Raw genomic sequence first — 20861 nt, 5'->3', positions numbered from 1 at the left:
TGTCCAACTTACTTAAAAACTCACTTAACTCCCTCTGACCTTATTTGTCTCATCTATAGACAAGAGATAATAAGTATCTCAGTGTCATAGAGCTATTACTGGAATTAAAAGAGATAATGCAAGCAAAACTCTAAGGCAATAGGCAGGGAGCCAATGCTATTTGCACATTATAAAAATTTTTATAAAAAATATATTGTATTATTATATATAACATTTCTGTATTATTTTGCCTACATAATGAAATTCCTGACTTCTGCAAGAGGGAAAATATTAATTTCATTGAGAAACGTGTGTTTTGTTTTTCTCTAACTATGTATTTACTCTCTCTAATGAGAGCTAAGTAAAATTGCATACCTGCCCTCTACTGTGTGGCCTGGAAGCTTTTTATAATGTTTATACAATGTTTATACTTAATCCCGACTCTGTTGACTTATAGTTTTTTCTGTTTCTGTTATAATAATCCAATTTCATGTCTACTTTAAAAGCTGCCTCAAATCCTATTGTTGAAGTTTATATAATATTCTTCCTTCTCCGTTTGACAAATGAGTACATTGAGGCTCAGGAAGCCTGTTATTCAACTAAAGTCACACAGAAAGAAAGAGGTACACCAAGATATCTTCAAATCTAATGACTTTTTTTGTTTTGTTTTCTACCTAACAACACTCTAGATAGCTGTATATAAATATGACTCTGTGAAAAATAAAACCTAAGAAGAACAATCATTTTTTTAAACTAAAAATATTTCCCCTAAATTGTGGCAATAAAAATACTACTTCATGTTTGAATAGCACTTTATAAATTACAAAATGCTTTTATATAAATGAGCTGGATCTTTGCAGTTATTCAGCACTGGGCCCTATTTGAATTTATAATCATAAAATGGGAAAAATTTAGAGAAAGGCAAACAAACAAACCAACAAAAATCCTGGGGAGAACAGTTAAAACATTTGGGGAATATTTGGCTTGTAGAAAAGAAGACCGAGTACTCTCAATTGTCAATATTAAAGATAATTATAAAGCAGAGAATTGAAAGTGGTTTTCCACCTTCACAGTAGGCACACTAGAGGGAACAAGCTCATATGAAATTCTAATGAGATATTTAGAATATCCTAAAATCAATGTGCTAGCAAACCAGGAACCTAAAAATAAATACCCAAAACTTATACATAAAGACCTAACAAAGACCTATAATAAATGTAATTCAATGGGCTAACAGACAGGCTCTATAAAAAGAATATTAAGTGTCCCAATGAACCTGGATTATTAGGGAAAATCAGAAATACTCTATATAATATTTGCAAAGCAAGATGTTAGTGGAAGATAATGTAACCCTGGTATATTAACCTGGGTAGGAGATATCATCAGTTTAAGCAATGCATGTAGAAAAAGAAGACATTGCTAAAATAAGTATCTCAACACACTCTGAATCAAAATACTTTAAAATATCCTGGGAAAGATCATGGACAAGAAAAAGGCTATTTCATCATATATGATGAAATAATTTAGACAATGTACTAATAGGAAATCATGAGAAGAAAAGCAATGAATCACAATCTTCATTATAAGGACTCTATACTCAGCTGAAATGTAAAAATATCTGCACAATTTCAGGAGTTAGGTAATAGAAAAGGCACTAATAAAGAAAAAAGAATAAAAAATGAAGAATTTTAAAAGAAAAATTGACTTTATGATGTTTTAAAAAGATGTATGAATTCAGCATAAGTTTGGTTGCTTGAGGGTAGGAAAATGCTTTTATAATAATAAAAATGTACTATAAAAGCTCTGACGTTGACTATGGTTTAAAATAGACAACCATCTGGGTAGGATGGTATAGAAAAGGCTGTGTTTGAAGAAGTGGAAAATAAAAAATATTCTCAAATCCATTTTAGTAATATGGTTCTTTATAAAAATCTTCTGCTACAATTATATTTTTATCAAATTCTCATTGCATTTTCACTCATTTTTGCTTTGTATATTTAATGGCCAAGTGTTTTAGATACCATAGGTGAAGACCCTATCTACTAACACATTGTGTCTTTCATCCCTATGTAATGCCTCCCACTGCCCAGTAAAGGTTTTTGTTTTGTTTTACTTTTAATCAGAGATTCCACTTTGTCATTGCCTAGGTACTCTCTTCTAATCCTGTGATTTTAGTGATCATTCATATGTTGATGATTACCAAATTTACACACTAATCCTAATCCCTCTACTGAACTCCAGGATCCTATAGTTAAATGGCTATTTAACATCTCCCCTTGGATTTCTAAAAGTTATGTAGAATATAATGAACTCCTTATTTCCATTCCTTTCCAGATTCCTTTCCAGATTTTCTTATCCTTGTATGTATGTGGCACCATCATTCACAGTTTTCCAGATTACAAACCTCAAAGTTATTCTTTTTTTTTGTCCTCACACCTTATATCTAGTTTGTAATCAAAAGTGTGTCACTTCTGTCTTTAAAGCAGATTGCAAATCCAATCACTGCCTACTTCCTTGCTACCATTCTAGGTCAAGATTTCATAACCTCTTTCCTGGAGTCCCACAGTAACCTCCCAGCCAGTATTTCTGCTACTGCTCTTGTCTCCCCACAACCTGTTCTCCATATAGCATCCACAGCATTTTTATTAAAACGTCTATCTGAGTACGTTCTTCAAATAAGTAAATAAAGCTTCTGTCCCAGAGCTCTGCACTGACTCCTCCTCTGCCTAGCACACTTTAACTAGACATATGCATGGTTTATTTGAATACTTCATTTATTTCCCTATTCAAATTCTACTTCTGTAGAGAGCAATTCCCTGAACACCCTACCTAAAAAAGGAGCCCATCTGCCTCCATCCTCGCCACAGATTTATTTTCTCATTTTTTTATTAGCTGACATTATATAATGTCAGCTAATGATTATTGTCATTATCCCTAAGTTAAAAAAGATTTTGATCATTTTAATTACTGCTCCAGCTCTAGCAACCTAAAAGAAATTCAAAATTACGCTTACTGAATTAATAAATATTCGTATTGTTAGTGCTATATCCCTCTTAATCCCTCTTTCTTTTTTTTTTTTTTTTTCCTTTTTCTTTTTTTTTGAGACTCCATCTCACTCTGTTGCCCAGGCTGGAGTACAGACACGATCTCGGCTCACTGCAACCTGTGAATCCCAGGTTCAGGCAATTCTTATGCCCCAGCCTCCCGAGTAGCTGGAACTACAGACGTGCGCTACCACACCCAACACATTTTTTTTTTTTTTTTTTTTTTTTTTTTTTGTATTTTAGTAGGATGGAGTTTTACCAAGTTACCCAGGCTGGTCTCAAATTCCTAAGTTCTGCTTGCCTTGACCTCCCAAAGTGCTAGGATTACAGGCATGAGCCACCGTGCCAGGCCAGTCCTCTTTCTTTTCATTTGCACTTTTTTGTTATCCCTTTGCAAAGTTTCCTTACCACCTTAAATATACTAAAATATACTTCTTATAAGGAACATTAATATACTTCTTATAAGGAGCATTAATTTTTTTACTCAATAAGACACTCTCTTTTCTTCAATAGAAAAATTTAGTTCCTTCATGTTTAGGGGAATGAAGGAACTAATCTGTATTTGTTATTTAAATATCTTTTGTGTTTACCGTTTTTTCTTTTACTTTGTTGTTACTCATTTTTCCCCTCTTTTGGGGAGACTGACCAAAGAGATATGGTCCTTTCTGTACCATACATTATAAATATTCCCAAATAAAATTTTGGAATGCTATTACACTTTTCCTAGCTTTCCTTCTCCCCTCTCCTAGGTTTGCTCAGATAATTTAGTTCTTTTTTTCAAGACAGTTATTAGAATTGGGTAATAGACAAGTATTCCCACACAGTATTTGTATTATCTGATAAAACAATATCCTCTTAAGTTTAAATTCACACAGACTTAAGAGATCCCTCTATAACTTCCCTTGCTTTCTATAAAGATGCTTGTATGACCTTGAGTTGTACAAGTGCACGACTAAAGTCATGCCTTCTATCTGCAAGGTTTTTAAAAGGCACGTAAAGCTTTTCATGTTTCCAGTAATATCACTAATCCCAGCTACTATCACATTACCACTTCATTGCTATAAGCTGCCTTTGAATGAATCCAAAGAAACTCTGAGAACTAATAACCCACCTTTATATGAAATATATTGATGATTATTGCCATATGCCTCTCATTTTCTTTAGTCACCATCAAAGTCTAAAATTACAGATTATAACCCAGATCATTATCCCTATTCTATAGCTCACTGAGCTCCCTATTTCACTAACTCTCCTATATGGTCTCAGTCTCCATTCATGTAGATGACTCCCTCAACAACCTGTGTACAGGCAATCTTGTATATGCACTCAGCTCCATATCAGCTTTTTACGGCTCAGCTATGTTTTGGAAACTATGTCTGCAAACTGAAATTTCCTGTCTGTCTTGTCATTTGACTTCAGGTTAGATTCTGTCAGCACAGAGGCACTATTGGCAGACTGGAATACAGAAGGAAGAGTGTTAGTCTGGATTCTCCATAGAAATAGAACCAATATGTTATATAAATAGATGTATTATAAGGAATGGACTCACTAAACTATGAAGGCTGATGGTGTGAGAGACCCAGGGAAAGCCAGTGTTGAAGTCTGAAGTCAGTTAGTGGAGGGTCTGGGGAGGGTGGGTTTTTAAAATTATATTTATACCTTCAACTGATGAGGTCCACCCACATTATGGAGGGCAGTCTGCCTTACTCTACTAATTAAAATGTTAGTCTCATCAAACCCACCCTAACAGAAACACTCAGAATGTTTCAACAACTATCTGGGAACCCTGTCGCCCAGTGAGGCTAACATAAAACTAATGATCACAGTAAATGAGAAGCTGTTTTTGCCTGTCATTTTTGTTTTGTTCTGTTTTTGGTTTATTTTTCTTTTTCAGTTTGTGTTATTGTTTTTGTTGTTTTATCTTCTTTTGGCCTTTTAAGTAACAGCACCAATAGCTGGTGTGTGTGGAAGCCTGGCTTTTGTGGAGTGTGTCAGCAGAAGGCACACCAGAGACTGCAGTAGAATGATATTCTTAGGATCTGACTCCAATCACAGTAGTGGATTTTCCATAGCCTCAACACTACGGCACTTGAGGACTTTGGCTCAGGTGGTCGCAGCAACATTGAGGGATGCTTTTTGACTCCTTGGATCTCCAAAGTCAGTGATTGTGTGGCTTGTAAATTCTTGTAAGGCAGCGCCATGATACTGACAACTTCATCATTTTACTTTAATTCCTCCAGTTCAGAAGTGGAAAATTCTCATATTCTTATTTTTGTTCCTTGAGTACTTCTATAATGTTGCCACCAATTCCCCCTTCCAATAGACAGTAATTTTTGTTTTCTTGACTGGATACTGACTGAAACAGTCTGACTTTTCAGATTGTTGTTTTAATGTTTTCACATTAATCTTTCCTTCCTCCACTTCTTGGTCACTCAACCTCTATAGTCATATCTTAGATCATGCCACATCCAATGGGGGGATAATTCACGTGTCACCACAAATGTTACTCCTTAGAGCCTTCTTTCACCAAACTATCCGAAATTTACCTCCCTATCTTTCCCTATAGTTTTTATCGGTACTCAACATAGAAAAGATAAACATTTATTATTCATCTCCCATCTGTGCCCACCCCCAAATGTAATATAAGCTATCTGAAAGCATTATCTTTCTCTACTTGCTCATTTCTCTATCTTTAGCCCTCTAGAAGTTCTGAAATGGATTTAGTTTCTCAATAAATATTGATTAAATGAATGCATTGCATAATTCACAGCCAATTGCATATTTTGTCATCTTTCCATTTTTTTTATTATTCTTCCCTGTGTATTTTTCTCAGATGGAATGTGTACTCTTTTAATCCTTATATTTCCTGAAATAATTTTCTTACACCTAGAGAAGTGGGTATAGGATTCTTGATTTCAGGCTTTTCTCTCTGATGTCTATACATATTTTTCAACCATCTTGGAATTTCCAGTATAGCAGATACAACGATTGTTGCAAATGCATTAATTTTATTTTTTATATAATTTAAACTATTATTTTAGGTACTGAGGGTACATGTGCAGATTTATGACATAGATATAGTGCATGATGCTAAGGTTTGGGGTACAAATGATCCCATAATCCAGATAGTGAGCATAGTATCTAATAGGTAGTTTTTCAGCCCTTGCCCTCCTTCCCCTCTTTCTCCTCTAGCTGTCCCCAGTGCTTATTGTTGTCATCTTTATGTATCCAGTGTTTACCTCTCACTTATAAGTGAGAATATGCAGTATTTGGTTTTCTGTTCCTGCATTAATTCACTTAGGATGATGGCCTTCAGCTGCATCTGTGTTGCTGCAAAAGACATGATTGTGTAGTATTTCATGGTGTATCTGTACCATATTTTCTTTATCCAATCTACCACAGATGGGCACCCATCTCTGCCCATTTTGTAGAATGATTTATTTTCTCTTGAGTATATACCCAGTAATGGAATTGCTGGGTTGAATTATTTTCCATGAAAACTGTACTAGTTGTTGATTGCTGCAGGAAAAAAAAATTACCACAAACAGCATTTAAAACATTTACCACAAATAGCATTTAAATAACACAAATTCATTTTCTCACAATTCTAGAGTCCAGAAGTCTAGGTAGGCTCAGCCGGTTTCTTCTCTATGAGTTTCCCAAGGCAGAAATCAAGGTGTTGACCAGCCCAGGCTCACTACTAGAAGCTCTAGGGGAGAATCTGCTTCCAAGTCCACTCATGTTGTATGCAGTTCAGTTCTATGTGATTGTTGGACTAAAGTACTGTTTCCTCCCTGGATCTTGACCAGGAGTCAATTTCACCTTCTAGTGGACTCTTGCATTCCCTGGCATGTGGTCTTCTTCAGCTTCAAAGCTGGAAATGGCTGGTCCTTCCCATACTTCATCTCTCTTTCCCTTCTGTCTCATCTCTCCTTATAGTGCATTTATTTGACACCAGCCCCACAGTTTTCTTCTTGTAAGAGCTCATATGATTTCAGACTAGGTCACCTGGATAACCCAGGATAATCTCCCCTAATTACATCTTTGAAGTCCCTTTTACCATCTCATGTAACATATTCACAAGTTACAGAGATTAGAACATGGACATCTTTGAAGGCCAAGCTGCCTACCTTTTGTAAATAGGCAGTACATAATTTATAAGTCAATTGGTCATTAATCTTTTGTTTTCCTACCGGAAGCTTGAACAAGTTTTTCTTTGTCTTTGGAGTGAAATAATTTTAGCACTATATGCTGAGATGGTGGTTTTTTCTAATATTTTAATCTCTAGACTCACATCTTTCCTCAAAACAGCATACCTTCTTTTCCTACTATTTGTTTATTATCTTTCTTCTATCTTTTGTTTTTCTCTCTTATGAACATCTATAGTATTGATTAGTTATTCCACATATATCCTCAAAGTCCATTCCATAGTGTGTTCTATTTCCATGAGCAAGTCTATTTAATTAGAGACCTATCTAGATTATTATTTGTTTTTCCCTTCTTTTATTATTGGCCCTCTTAGATGATTATTTTCTTTTATCTGCTTGTTGAGCAAGTGGTGGCAATTCTCAGGAAAGCAGAGGCATCTTTGCTCCTGGGGGCCAGCAGTACACTGGCTGTGAAACCCTGGCTGAGGCACCAGCAAGAAACCTTTCTGACCCTGTTCTCAAATTTCCCACTTTCAGTAGATGGAGAGGCCTCAGCCAAGCTCTTTAGTTCATCCTTAACTCTTTGGAGGCCAGGCAGATTGGTAAAATTCACTCCAGCCGATGTCCACCTGCACTGGATCTCCAAGTTTAAACAATTATCTGGTTCCGATTCATTCAGTCCTCACTCTAGTGACTTTATTCTAGTCTCAGGCTCTCCAGTTTCCCCAATGGCAAAAAATATCCCAACTGCTTCCTTCTTGGCACTTTTCTTGCCTGCCTCAGGAGGCATGAACAGGTAGAAGCTGATATTGGAAGTGGAGGAGGAAAAGGATGTCTTAAGCAGACTTCCTCCGGGAGTCTTTCTTGCACTTTGCCAAGTTTTCATGTTTTTTTCTACTACACTTTAAGTAGGGCACTCCTTTTTTTTTAAGTATGTTTAAAGATCCATTTTGTCTCCATTATTGATTTACTGACAAAATCCTTTTGTTTTATTTTGTTTTATTGCATTTGTAATGATTGCTTCCAGAATTTAACATGTTATGTATAGTATAAAAATTAAAACAATACAATTCTATTTGCTCCATTCTGTCCTTTGTGCTACCATTATATTTTACTTCTATATATGTCTTCTTTCTTTGATTAACAAAATGTACCTTTCTTGACTGCTTCCAGATTTTGTTTTCTCATTTTTAGGTGTCAAAGTGCCCTTAACAATTCCTAAGTTTTAAGATCTTATTTATGCCCCATTGGGTCTTCTGGTTATTTGTTAATAGGGGAATAAAGTAATAGATGCAATTAAACTGTGCATTATCTGCAGTCCATTTTGACTTTGTTCATACCACTAGTGTTATACATGATTTTCCCAAAACATCAAAAGATTCTTAAGATCAGGTACTAACCAAGTTCATCTCTGTAAGCATAATTATAATCTGACCTACACCAAGCATTTAATAGACATCAATAAATGACACAGGCATATCAGAAATATATTCTAGAAAAGTTACCTATAAGCCCTCGAGACAGTAGGCATGATATAGTTAAACCAAAGAATACATATTAGTGTATGAATGTGGATGTTAATGCATAAAGGTACAACGGTTGGTCTTAATACAAGTTTCCTGAGAGGAATTCTTTGTATTTTCCAGTCAAAACAATTTAATTCTCAACTGAGATCCCAATCAAAAAGTGAGCTATTTTCCAAACAAAATAATTTTTTACACCCAAACTTTGTATTCCATATTTATTCAACACACATTATTATGTACTTTCTCAAGGCTGTCTGAAGATAAAACTGATTTAAAAGGAGTAGACAATTTAGAAAATAACAGTGGAGTCCATTTTCAGGCAAGCATAGCCCTCTTACCCACAAAAAAACACTGTTCTCACACTAAAAATTAAATAATAATAATAATAATTTATTGGTTCATATAATGAATTGTTTTCTCTAGTACTTACTTTTTATATACTAACTCAGTCTTTTCACAACAATTCTATACAATATTATTATCTACATATTATGGATAGTAAACTGAACTTAGAGCAGTTAAATGACATGAAGTTATACTTACTGAATTGATTAATGAAAAAGGCATAATATGAGCCCTGGATTGCGTGGTTCCAGAGTTTTGTTATGCTTACCATTATTCCAAATGGCAAGCACATCTTAAAGCTTACCAAAAAAAAAAAAAGCAACTCCCTGAAGTCACTCTGGTGTGACAACAACTATCATTAAGAGAGTAATTAAGGAAGTTAATAAGAGGTGAAAGAAAATAAGGTAAATGTATTAAGAACAACCTAGATAGCACGCACTTGGTAAATGGAAAGGGTTCAGCACAAACTAAACTAGAATGGAGGCCATTTATTATTGATCGTTAAGCTATCTATTTTTAGTCAAGGCTTCTTACCTATCTTCCATAAGAAGGAGTCAACAGTTAACTTAGTGAACAGCCTGCCCTGACCTAGAAGAGATTGCACTCAATTGCTGCTTGAGAGTACAGGTGAGAGAGCCCCCACCGGTTAAGTCATGGCCTCAAAATGCACCATTCACAACAATGATAGATTTGAGCTCTTTGCAGTGATAAAAACCAGAATTAGAAGATAAGGCTCTGGGAAGAGGAACGTTTGAGTTATTAAAGGCAAAGCTCCCAGTGCAGATAACGCACAAGACTAAAAACATCCAGAATGAGACATACAATTTTACATTTCATCTCAGCCCCAACCTGCAACTGGGTCAAACCTACCTGCTACAATGTCATATATAATTTTGTTAATATATACAAAATAAATATATAGGTGTATAATATTCTCATTCCTAAATGGGTGACTGCTTAATTAAAAAGCAATATTAAAAAACAAAATAATATAAAACAAAAATTATATTACGTAAGAATATATTTCAAATATAAAAGAATTTAAATAAATTATGATTTGTAAGACTTCAATATTAATTATTTCTTTTAGAAAAATGCATTTTATTTTAAAAAATATTTCAAGATAATCTCATGAAGAATGTTGGATTTGAGTTAATTGGAAATCATCATTCTCAGTAAACTATCGCAAGAACAAAAAACCAAACACCGCATATTCTCACTCATAGGTGGGAATTGAACAATGAGATCACATGGACACAGGAAGGGGAATATCACACTCTGGGGACTGTGGTGGGGTGGGGGTAGGGGGGAGGGATAGCATTGGGAGATATACCTAATGCTAGATGACGAGTTAGTGGGTGCAGCGCACCAGCATGGCACATGTATACATATGTAACTAACCTGCACAATGTGCACATGTACCCTAAAACTTAAAGTATAATTAAAAAAAAAAAAATCTACTGTGGAGTTTGCTTCTTTACAAAACATTCTTAAGTGTTATCTTTGACACAAACCCATACAAAATAATTTTGTTGTTACGTAATTCTAAAACAAAATTTAATTAGGAAGTTGAATACAAACTCTTATGTTACCCTCTCAAAATACCTAAAAGTCATAATTAATCTACTTACTTAAAGAGGCCCTGTATATCATTACAAAGGCACATTAACTGCAAATTATTTATTCTGTGCTTCTTAAAATGCGCTTCTTTTAAAATGTTAACTCTACATTTGGCAGTACAAATTTTTCAAGCTTTGGCATGTTTTATAAGGAAAACATTAATTTGAATGAAAGGAAATATTGAGACTGCAAACTTTTCTACCACCTGGTAAATGTCAATTTGTACAACAAAATATTATCAGAGAAAAAAAGTCACATGGCAGGAATAAATAATGCTTAATATCCCATATACTCCCTATGAATCTCATTGCTGTGCACAGTTACTGGAAAAACTTAATTAGCAATGGCATTCTGTGCTGAAATCATCTAACACTTTCATCCATTCCTGTAATTCAAACATTAGCATTCAAATCAGCCCTCAACTTGCACTTTGGTATTTATTGAGTGAATACCAATTAAATTGTCCCAAATAATCATTTTCATTTCCCGTAGATTGTATACCTAATATCTAAGAGTCCCATGAAACATACGATCATTTGAGATGCTGGGATTCTACATTTTCTAGGGGATTTTTTTTTTTGAGGTAATGATAAAACCAGTCTTTCTATTGTCAAAAGAAATGTCTCACTCTCTTGAGCACTGTCTTTGTGTCTATGCAAAAAACATTAGTAAATCATGTCATTAGCCATAAATTTGGGGTCAATATACTTTGCCATTTAATAATTTATAAAAGGTGACCATGCCCTACCCTGTGCCCTAATGTACAAACATGGATTTTCTTTATTTCACAATAATGGAAAATTAACAGATTTTCAGGAGAGGATCAGGATTCAGATCAGACAAAAGTAAAATAGAAATTTCAAGAAAAAAAATCAAAGAAAGAAATAGAAAAAAAAAGTTAAACATCCTAAACAATAATGGGAAGAGAAAAACAGGATGGCATTTATGATAATGCTCTGAGTATTTAACCAGTTTGTTTGTATGCTCCATGCAGTTGCTAGTTCTGTAACCATGGCACTAGCTCAAACTGGGCCTGCTCTGTTGACAAAATGTCAAGTTATCATTTAGGTATAACAGAGCCAAAAACTGTAAGTCATAGTCAGGGCATGTGCCCTAGAAAAAGCTTTGACCTCTAACAACATCCTGAACCAAAAGACTGGGACAAAATTAGAATCTGAATGCTGAAAACTTTCAAAAGTGAGGGATTCCTTCACTTGGAAGATGCAGGGCTAAACTTTGCCTCAACGTAGCTTACTGTAAATGACCACATTTGAAGTCCTCTAATCAAACTCTGTCAAGTAAACATTCCTAAATCCTTTATCTTGCCCTCTAACCCCTTAAAACTTGCTTCAGGCCCCAAATCAGGGAAACTGATTTGAACCTCTCTCTTTGATGGCCAATTTTTCAATAAAGCCTTCTTTTCTCAAAAGCCAGTGCCATAGTTATTGTCTTCTCTGTGCATCGGGCAGCAAGCCCATTTTCTTTCTAACAGTTTCAGTAATTTTATTACATTGTTCTGCTCTCACAAATTCTAAAAAAAAGCAAAAAAGGGAAAATGTTCAAGGCATAAATTTGGGGGTTATATGGAGACAAAATTGGCCAAAATTTGGTTTCTCATTTCTATAAGGTATGTGCGTGTAATTTATAAAAATTATATCCAAGGGTATTTTTTTAAATTAAAAAGTTGCAAAAGTTTTACTACTCAGTCATATCTTTTTGCCAGAAGCCATTTTCACAGATTTACACTCTGGCTTATAACTGTAAAAGTCCTTCTTATGACCTCACACAAAACTTAACTGAAAATAAGAGTTTTAAAATAGTGTTCTTAAAATACATGGTTTGAAATGCTTAACTTATAATATATTTAAGTATCTCCACTTGATAAGGGTATTGTTATTCCAGAATGCTATTTTCTATCAATTGCAAATATTAGTTAAACATCTAGTATTATCCAACTACCATAAGAGATGCTGGGCATAAAATGGTAAGAAAGGCAAATTGAGTCTTTGCGCTCATGAATTATAAAAGTCTAGAAGAAACACTGATAATTAAAGAATCATTATATATTTCACAGGTTTTAGAATGTTGAAGAAGCATAAACCTTGACCATATCCCATAATTTAGACAGACTACAAGAAAGTGTCATAGAGAAGCTATAATCAAAAAGTTGAGACTTGAATGATGAGTAGGAGAAAGTGGGGAAGTAGAACTTAATATGAGACTCATTTGAATAAGGATCAAATTAATTATGCAGATTATATTGAATATTACATATAATTATATTTTGCATTTTGTATTAAATCTTATTGCCTCCTTTTACATTTCTCACTTTTTGTGATTTCGTCTAATTTTGTTTTCAAAAATTATACATAGCCATTATGAAAATTTAAACCATAGCAGGAAGAATAAGGAAGAAAGTTGTTAGTCAATTGCCAGATCTTCAGACAAAAGCACTTTCAGTAATTCATTTACAATGTAAGAAAAACTAATGTGAAAAAAAACAAAAAACTAGGAACCAAATATGATGACAGTGGTGATTAACACCATTAGACCATGTTGTAATTCTTCATCCAAACTACAGTACTTATCTTCTCACTGTCCACTTCCCAAGTAGCTATTTGCCTTTAGACTTTAACCAGTAAATAGAGTTCAAGAACTTAAGCATCCAGTGTTTAAATAGGTTTTAATCGATGCATAGGAACATTCCAAGTACTTTTGAATTAAGCATGTTAATCATGTTTAACATGATCATATTTTTAAACAATAAATGAGTTTATTTTGTCTTGAAATAAGACTGAGAAGGTGAATTGATTCAATTATTATTATGACATTGAACTAAAACAGGAAATTATAACATTGAACTAAAACAGGAAATCAGTTAACATAATATAGTTTCTTATGTTAGAAACCCATGAAATAATATGAAAATATATAAACACATGTAAATTTAAAAATATTAAAGTTTGAAGTAAAGTAGTTGCAAAATAAATCTATCTGTAAAATTAGAAACACCAAATTCATTATAAATGATAGTGCTTATTATTGGTTAGAATATGTTGATAATTAAGCTAAAGTCATGCATTTAATTCCCGGATGTTCCAGTTTACTCTGCTTTGTTTTAGAGATGCAGAATGAATCACAATTCCCAGCTGTCTTGTAAGTGTGTATTATTGATGAAGAGGGGTACACTGCCAATATGTGGACAGATTAGTCCAATTCCATTACAATGACCGAAAAAACAATTCTGAGCACATTTCCCATAGAGAGTGGGTCAGCACAGCAGCTTAATTTTTATTTCAGTTTGGCACTAAACATGTGTCTCTTGCAGACAGATGCATATTGATAGTTCTTTGTAATGGTGAAGGGAAAATTTTTTTTAAAAACCATGTAACAGCTTTCTAAAACAGGTAATTTTAAGACTGTAAGATTCCTGAACAATATAGCCAATTTATCCAAATCTTTCAGGCTCAAATTACAATGTACATATTAAAAGTTCTGATTTAGTAATGTTAATTTCTGACATGTCCTATGGTTCAATATTCAGAAAGTGGTAAAATAAATGATGGAATCTATTCATATGAGAAATATTTCTCAATAGTCCAAAAAATAAGTCCAAAAAAGATAAAAGTCTCACTTTTATCTTTACAGAACAGTTACTTCCCTCTCTGTGGCCTAAAATTATTCCCCTATTTACCATGCCCCTGGTTTTTATCTGTCATGTTACACTAAGATCAAATTTTAAAAGTACTCTGAATGAAGTAAAACTGGAGCCATGGGCATGTCGCAATGCTGTGTGTCATTGAAAGCATTAAATGTACCAAGAGAGCGATGCTACCATTATCTTTAACTTGGTGGAGATAATGAGAGACTCAAGTATTAGAAATAGGTATGAAATACTGAAAACTTGAATACAGTGGTGAAAGATGTTTTCTTATATTTCCTGTTAATATATTTTAGGCACAGTGGTTCCCTCTTATAGTTTTATTACAAGGATACTATGTTTAGATATTTTTAAGTAATTTAGTTTTTGTGGACTCACATGAGAATTTAATAATCTTTTATAAAGAAGGCATTTGAAATGGAAAAAAAAACTAAAACTTTTGAGGTGTTCACATTATTTGCCATGCTATTTGCTTAACACTTTATATCTAATTTAATCCTCACTTCAAAATAACCTTATAGAGTGATTAATATCCTCATTTAATGATGTGTAAAAAAGTTGTTCAAGGGCTCTAAACTAGGATAACCCTAAGTTTTAAACAAGTAATGTACATGTGGACTTTTATCACTTAGTACCAAGAGACTTCTTTTTATTCCAGTCTCCAGTTGTTTTTTCTTTTTTGTGTGATAGTACGATATTCAGCTGGATATACTACTACCCAGCTAGACAACGTTTTTGCAGGCCCCCTTTCAGCCATGTGTGGATATATAACCAAATTCTAGCCTAAAGTACAAGTTGTGTCTTATTTTTCTAACTACAGGCTGGACTTAGGACGTACTTACAAGAACAGGGCAGCCATCTTGAACCATAGACAGAAACCATGTTTTGAAAAATGGAAGGAACAAGATATAAGGAAAATTATTCCCCAGCAGTATCAAGCTGGGGAAACAGTCTTAGACAGACTACCTAGACATTTCTATTTGTTTAAGTTGCTGTATTTTTGTGGATATTTCTATTTTACATTGTGTATGGTGTAACACTTTGTTAAAACAGCCTGCATGACATACTATGACTAAGATATAACTAATATATAACATTGTTTATATGCTTCTTGGTAATTAGACCTTTGATGTTGAACTTGAATGAAACTTATTCGATTTTATGATGATGATCATAAGTTATGAAGACAGTTTGCTTGTAATGCAGAGAAGAATACACAAAGAAATCAAACCTGTTTATCCATTTGAGTTATCATAATTTAAGAATATATTATGATACATGTGATTAAACAATAAAATTGTATGTAGTTAAACTTAATGTTATGTAATTATTGCACATTAAGAGACATATCCACTACTGGTGACAGTTGTAATATTAGATAACATCTCAAAACCACTACTCGGTTATTTAAAACTAAAACACACACACACAAGACACACACAAAACAACAAAACAATAACTATTATACCAAATAAAACAATGAAATAGAAATAATTTCAATAATGAATACATTATATAGTGGAAATTTCACATAAATAATGAATAACCCTTTCTCTAGCAATGCTGCATCCTTTCGCATAAGAAAATGGTGAAATTTGTCTAGGTGCCACCTATACTACCCAAAAAATAGAAGTACTAGGCAGAAAGTAGGAGTGCATAGAAAGCCAACTACGGATGAAGATTTATTGTGATGAAGATGCCTCCAGAACAAAAGTACTGCTAAATGTCATCATGTAAAAATAACGTGTCCTTTTTCTCACACTAACATCTCAATTATCCTTTGTCTAAATTTACTTTAAGAGACTCCCACATTATATTTAGTAATCATTAATTTTAGTATTTGTAATTTTCCAACAATTGAAAAATTATCATATGCATGCCATACATACATAATTTTTTTAAAAATTTTAAGTACTTTCCCTTAAGTTAGATGAGAAAACACTCCTAAGTTGCCCAAATAATGTTATTACATTGAAATCCAGAATTTTTAGTGACTTTAGAAGGGAAATAATTGCAATGAATGTTTCATATTAATGCAGTTAGATAATTACTAGGTGAATCATAAAGACAGTTTGCGAAAGGTAAAAAGACACTAGGCGATAAGATGGCTATATCGATCTTAGAGGTTATTTTATATTTAAAAGCATTAAGTATGCTAAAATAGGTCTACTGTTTTTAAATGATAAAAGTATGCAATAAAACATATTTGAAAACCATTTCATAGAGTTACTAACCACATACTATTGATACAAAAACTTGTCATACCTATGTATCTATACTTACATGCATACATGTATAGCCATATTTATACCTAGCTCAGTTGTACTAGTGTATGTGTGCATTTTTCCTTTTTTATACTTCCTAATTAGCTTTTTCTCTTTCTCAATAGGGTCAGACCCAGGTCACAGCACAATTACACATATCTAAGATTCCTGCAACAAAAACATATTATTCTACCTCAGTTTTTGATGTTCACATTTTTTCTCTCATTAAGGATCTGAATGAATCCATATGTCCGGTGTCATATTTCATGTTGGATTACTCTATAATTGTCAAAGTGTGACCTTCCAGAAAGGGAAATTACTGTTTTTATAATAAAGCATATTTTATATGTTTTTATAATGAAGTGCCAGGTCTTGCCTTGCACTGTCCATAAATCTGCCCTGGCTTTCTGCCTGACTGCACACTAAGAATCATGCACAGAAGGCAGAGGCAGAAGCAATGATTGGTAAGGACAGTTTTCTCAACAGTGTTTCTGCTTTGAAGAATGTAGAAAGATGAGGGCACTTCTGTAACAGTAGTTTGAAGGAAAAATTCTTGTTTGACAACTATGGGATGCAATATAAATTCTCATAGTTTGGCTGTTTACAGCAGTTGGTAAAATGTCAGAGTTGCCGTATATATCAATAGCAAATGATGTATGTGCTTTATTATTTTTTAAGACTGAAGAAAGAGTGTTACTTTTTCTTTTGTAGGCGATCTGTTACATTTTTTGGTGAATATTTGTTTATTTATTTATTGACAACTATTAATGAAAGTTATTTATAATATGGTTTCCTTTAGAAATTATAATTAAATGAAACATAACACAAATTCTGATATGTACAATCTTACCAGGTGAAGATAAGGCATAGTAATGTAGATATTAAAATCAAAACTTGATTAAACATTGCAGACTGTGTACGCTGAATGGCTCTGTGTAGATCATTCTAAAATAATACAGAAAAAAAGTTGTAAATTTTGATAAATACTAAATATTCATGAGTTTCATTACATTTATTAGCATACATTTCATGTCAACTCTCCTGTACACATACATACATATGTAAATACATGTATTTCAAATGGAAATATAAGCATATTTCCATTTTTGCCTAGATCTGATTGTAACTTACTAAAGCTTGCATAGTTCAAAGATATTGGTGTAGGAAGACTACCAAAGCACTAAATTTCAGTTTACTTGCATTACAGACATCTGAACAGGTGTTGCACTTACTCCCCCAAACCCCTACATGTTAAGCATGAACTTTTATGGAAAATCCTAATTTCAAAAGATCAGAAAATAGTATGTTTAATTAAGGAAGAGGGAATAGATGAGTGAAATTACAAACAAAGCTCATTATCAGGAAAATTAACATCAATTAGCCCAGACAGTTTATTTTGAAAAGAAAAAAAAATAAAATAGCCAATAAACAATTTTTTTCTAAGTTTAATTTCTTAAAGATATTATGGCAATGAGCCATTATTTGTCTACCACTCATTTTGTCCACCACTCATTTAACCAGAACTGTTATGAAGACAAATAACTAAGTTGACTGATTTGGATTTCATCTCTCACCCTTTAGTCTCTAATGGCAGAGGTATTAATGAACAGAAAAGCAAATACAAGTTTAGCATCTGGCAAAAAGAGATATGGAAATGAAATGGAAAATGAATCATAAATTAATATTGCAAAACAGGCTTTGTTACTGTCAATATTTGTTTAATGTATCCTGTCTTGTTTGAGTTATTTTTTTCCAACAACTAATAACACAGAAATTAACAAATAAGTTTATTTTTTTCTGGTGTATTTTTATTCATTAGCAATTTAGGCAATCTATGTTTAGTCAAACAGTATTTCATCAGGGCAATTAAGACAGCCCAATGTTTCTGCAAGTCATTTCACAGGCCACACTCTCCCACCCTTTGGCAATGTATTTTCATAAGACTCCAGTGGTTACTCGATATAAATGTTTAGAAACATTCATCTAGTTGTGAATACTAAAACGTTATCCAAATATTCCTTTTGGCCAAAACTTTAGTCATAATGTCATTTTAAAACCCATTTAAATGGAAAATAACTTTGCCTCCAAACAAGTATAATTTTCAATGCAGTAAAATTAATAATATTGAGCCCTTACTTTGTTGTGCCAAATAAAATACTATACATACATATTATGCATATGTATCTGTGTACATTTTGTATATATGTATGTATATATAATTTCATTTGATTATCATAGCAAACTTGTAGGTGCTTTTCTTTGCAGATGAAGATAATAGCAGAGAAGTTAGATCATTTGCCCATCACATTGTTCAGTATATAGTGAACATGTATTAACATTTGTGGTATGAATGACTCAATGGAAATGCCTTACAGCTAGCTTTGAAGTACTAAAGCCTGTGGTAAAAATGTTTGGGTCATAGTTATAAACCATGCCACCAAGCAGGGTCAGCCTTGGGCATAATGCAACTGGGGCACAGCTCTGAGTTCTCCATCTTTTATTCTACCTCTTGCTTCCTTTTCTCCTAATATCCCACTCACAACCCCGCTCAAGCAAATCCAGAAGGATGACTCTAAATGAGAGGCTTCTGGCTCCCACATAGAATCTTAGGAAACCCCACAGATGTTCACTGAATATGAGACTACCTACAATTAAGAGCAGTTTGACTAAATCACTTACTTGAGCCCTCAAAAGCCAGGAGTCCCATTATGCATCAACAAACTGCCTTGGGAGGGAAGGATATTTGTACTCTGAAGATTGGCTAAGTGGTTGAACCAGTCCAAAAACCAATAAGGTTTTTAGTGACATTGAGAAATTCTGAACCATTTTTCTTTACCAGTCATAGGACCCTACAAAGGTAGTAACTTGGCAATATGGACATTTTACAAGTTTACATTCTGAGTAAGATACAGCAGACTGGTCATTTAAGGTCTGTTAACTTTCAAATTTACACTATGCATCACTTTAACTATTTAACAGTATTTTATCAAAATGACTCATTAAAAAACATTTAAATGAAACAATTTACTATGACCTAAATTAATTTAAAAGATGTTTAAAAATGAAACATTTGGAAATTTAATTACAGCTTAATTAATTCCAATAGTATGAGTTAAACGTTATGGGAGAATGCAGAATTAGAAAGTTCAAGACTAGATCCCAAATTCTCTCTCTCTGTTTAATCTAAACATTGAAAATAAGAAATGGTTTAAAAATATTTTCATATTTGCACTTTAATTCTATACTTACAATCATATTTTCCAAGGCATGTTTGGCAAGCCAACAGTTCAGAAAGACCGGGACAAATAGATTCCTTAAGGAAGGCCAGAATATCTGGAAAACAAAACAAAACTAGACTTTTATCTCAAAGCAATAAATCATACCCAGTATACTAAAAAGAAATGGAAAAAAAGCTGTTAAAGAAAGTGTAATAATTTAAAATATGACAAATAATGTAAACTCACTCTTAATAAAATGTAAGGAATTGATATGTTCTTTCATTCATTGTCTAAATCTTTCTTAGGGAAATTATTGCAGAAGCAAAAAGAAAATAATAATCTTTCACCAGATGGCAGATATCTATGCTAATTCTATCATTAAATCTTTTAGTGTGATGGTTTGTCATAGATATTGACTTCTTTTTCTCTGTAACTTGAGGTATTAATTAGGAACAAAGAGGAAAGATACTCTCTTTTTTTTATAATATTGCCTCTTACTCTCTTTATGTTAAACCACTTTAAGCGACATTGCGGAGCTATGATCAATTAGAATTATATTTAGTTAACCTGTCATTTAATCTAGTTCCAGTTGCTTCTCTAGATAAATCACTCAAATTAAAATAATTATCAGAAGAGAGCAACAGCTCCAAGTAATATCTACTTATTTTCAAAATCCTCCAAATAAAATTCAAATGAAGTGTTACAAAGGATAATCCCAACAGACATTATTATAACTTTATTAAATTGCGATTAAAATATAGTTTTGCAAAAGGAAAGTGCTGAGTGACATATTTATGGGACTGTAGTTGAATAGGATCATCATGGAACTGATAACACAGAGCAGTTTGAAAAGAAGCGAAATGTTGGGTGTCTGACTTTTGACAATCTCCTTACTAAAAACAGAACTAGACTTAATAAATCTTGTGGTTAAACCACAGATAGATATTTTCAACGTATGAAAAACTTTTGTAAATATGTTTCCAATTGGCTTATTTTTAAAAAAAAATCCACAATATAAACAATAAGTGGATAAGTAATTTCTAGTAATTTTAAACA

General features: G+C 33.1%; 1 protein-coding gene across 4 annotated transcripts in view; it reads right to left on the bottom strand.

Moving 5' to 3' along the window:
• KCNT2 (potassium sodium-activated channel subfamily T member 2) overlaps nt 1-20861 on the bottom strand; it is a 390920-nt gene that overhangs the window by 229968 nt on the left and 140091 nt on the right. For all 4 annotated transcript variants that reach the window (XM_008974047.5, XM_003820605.5, XM_003820604.5 and 1 more), the window contains exons 7-8: nt 19837-19920; nt 17438-17532 (exon numbers count right to left, since the gene is read on the bottom strand). In XM_008974047.5, the coding sequence (XP_008972295.3) occupies nt 17438-17532; nt 19837-19920 (179 nt within the window). The remainder of the gene's footprint in view (nt 1-17437; nt 17533-19836; nt 19921-20861) is intronic.

This window comes from Pan paniscus, chromosome 1 (assembly GCF_029289425.2).
Source record: "Pan paniscus chromosome 1, NHGRI_mPanPan1-v2.0_pri, whole genome shotgun sequence".
In the NCBI taxonomy this organism is placed as follows: domain Eukaryota; kingdom Metazoa; phylum Chordata; class Mammalia; order Primates; family Hominidae; genus Pan; species Pan paniscus.
Note: the sequence above shows the minus strand (reverse complement) of the source record. Positions and strands in the feature narration are given on the sequence as shown.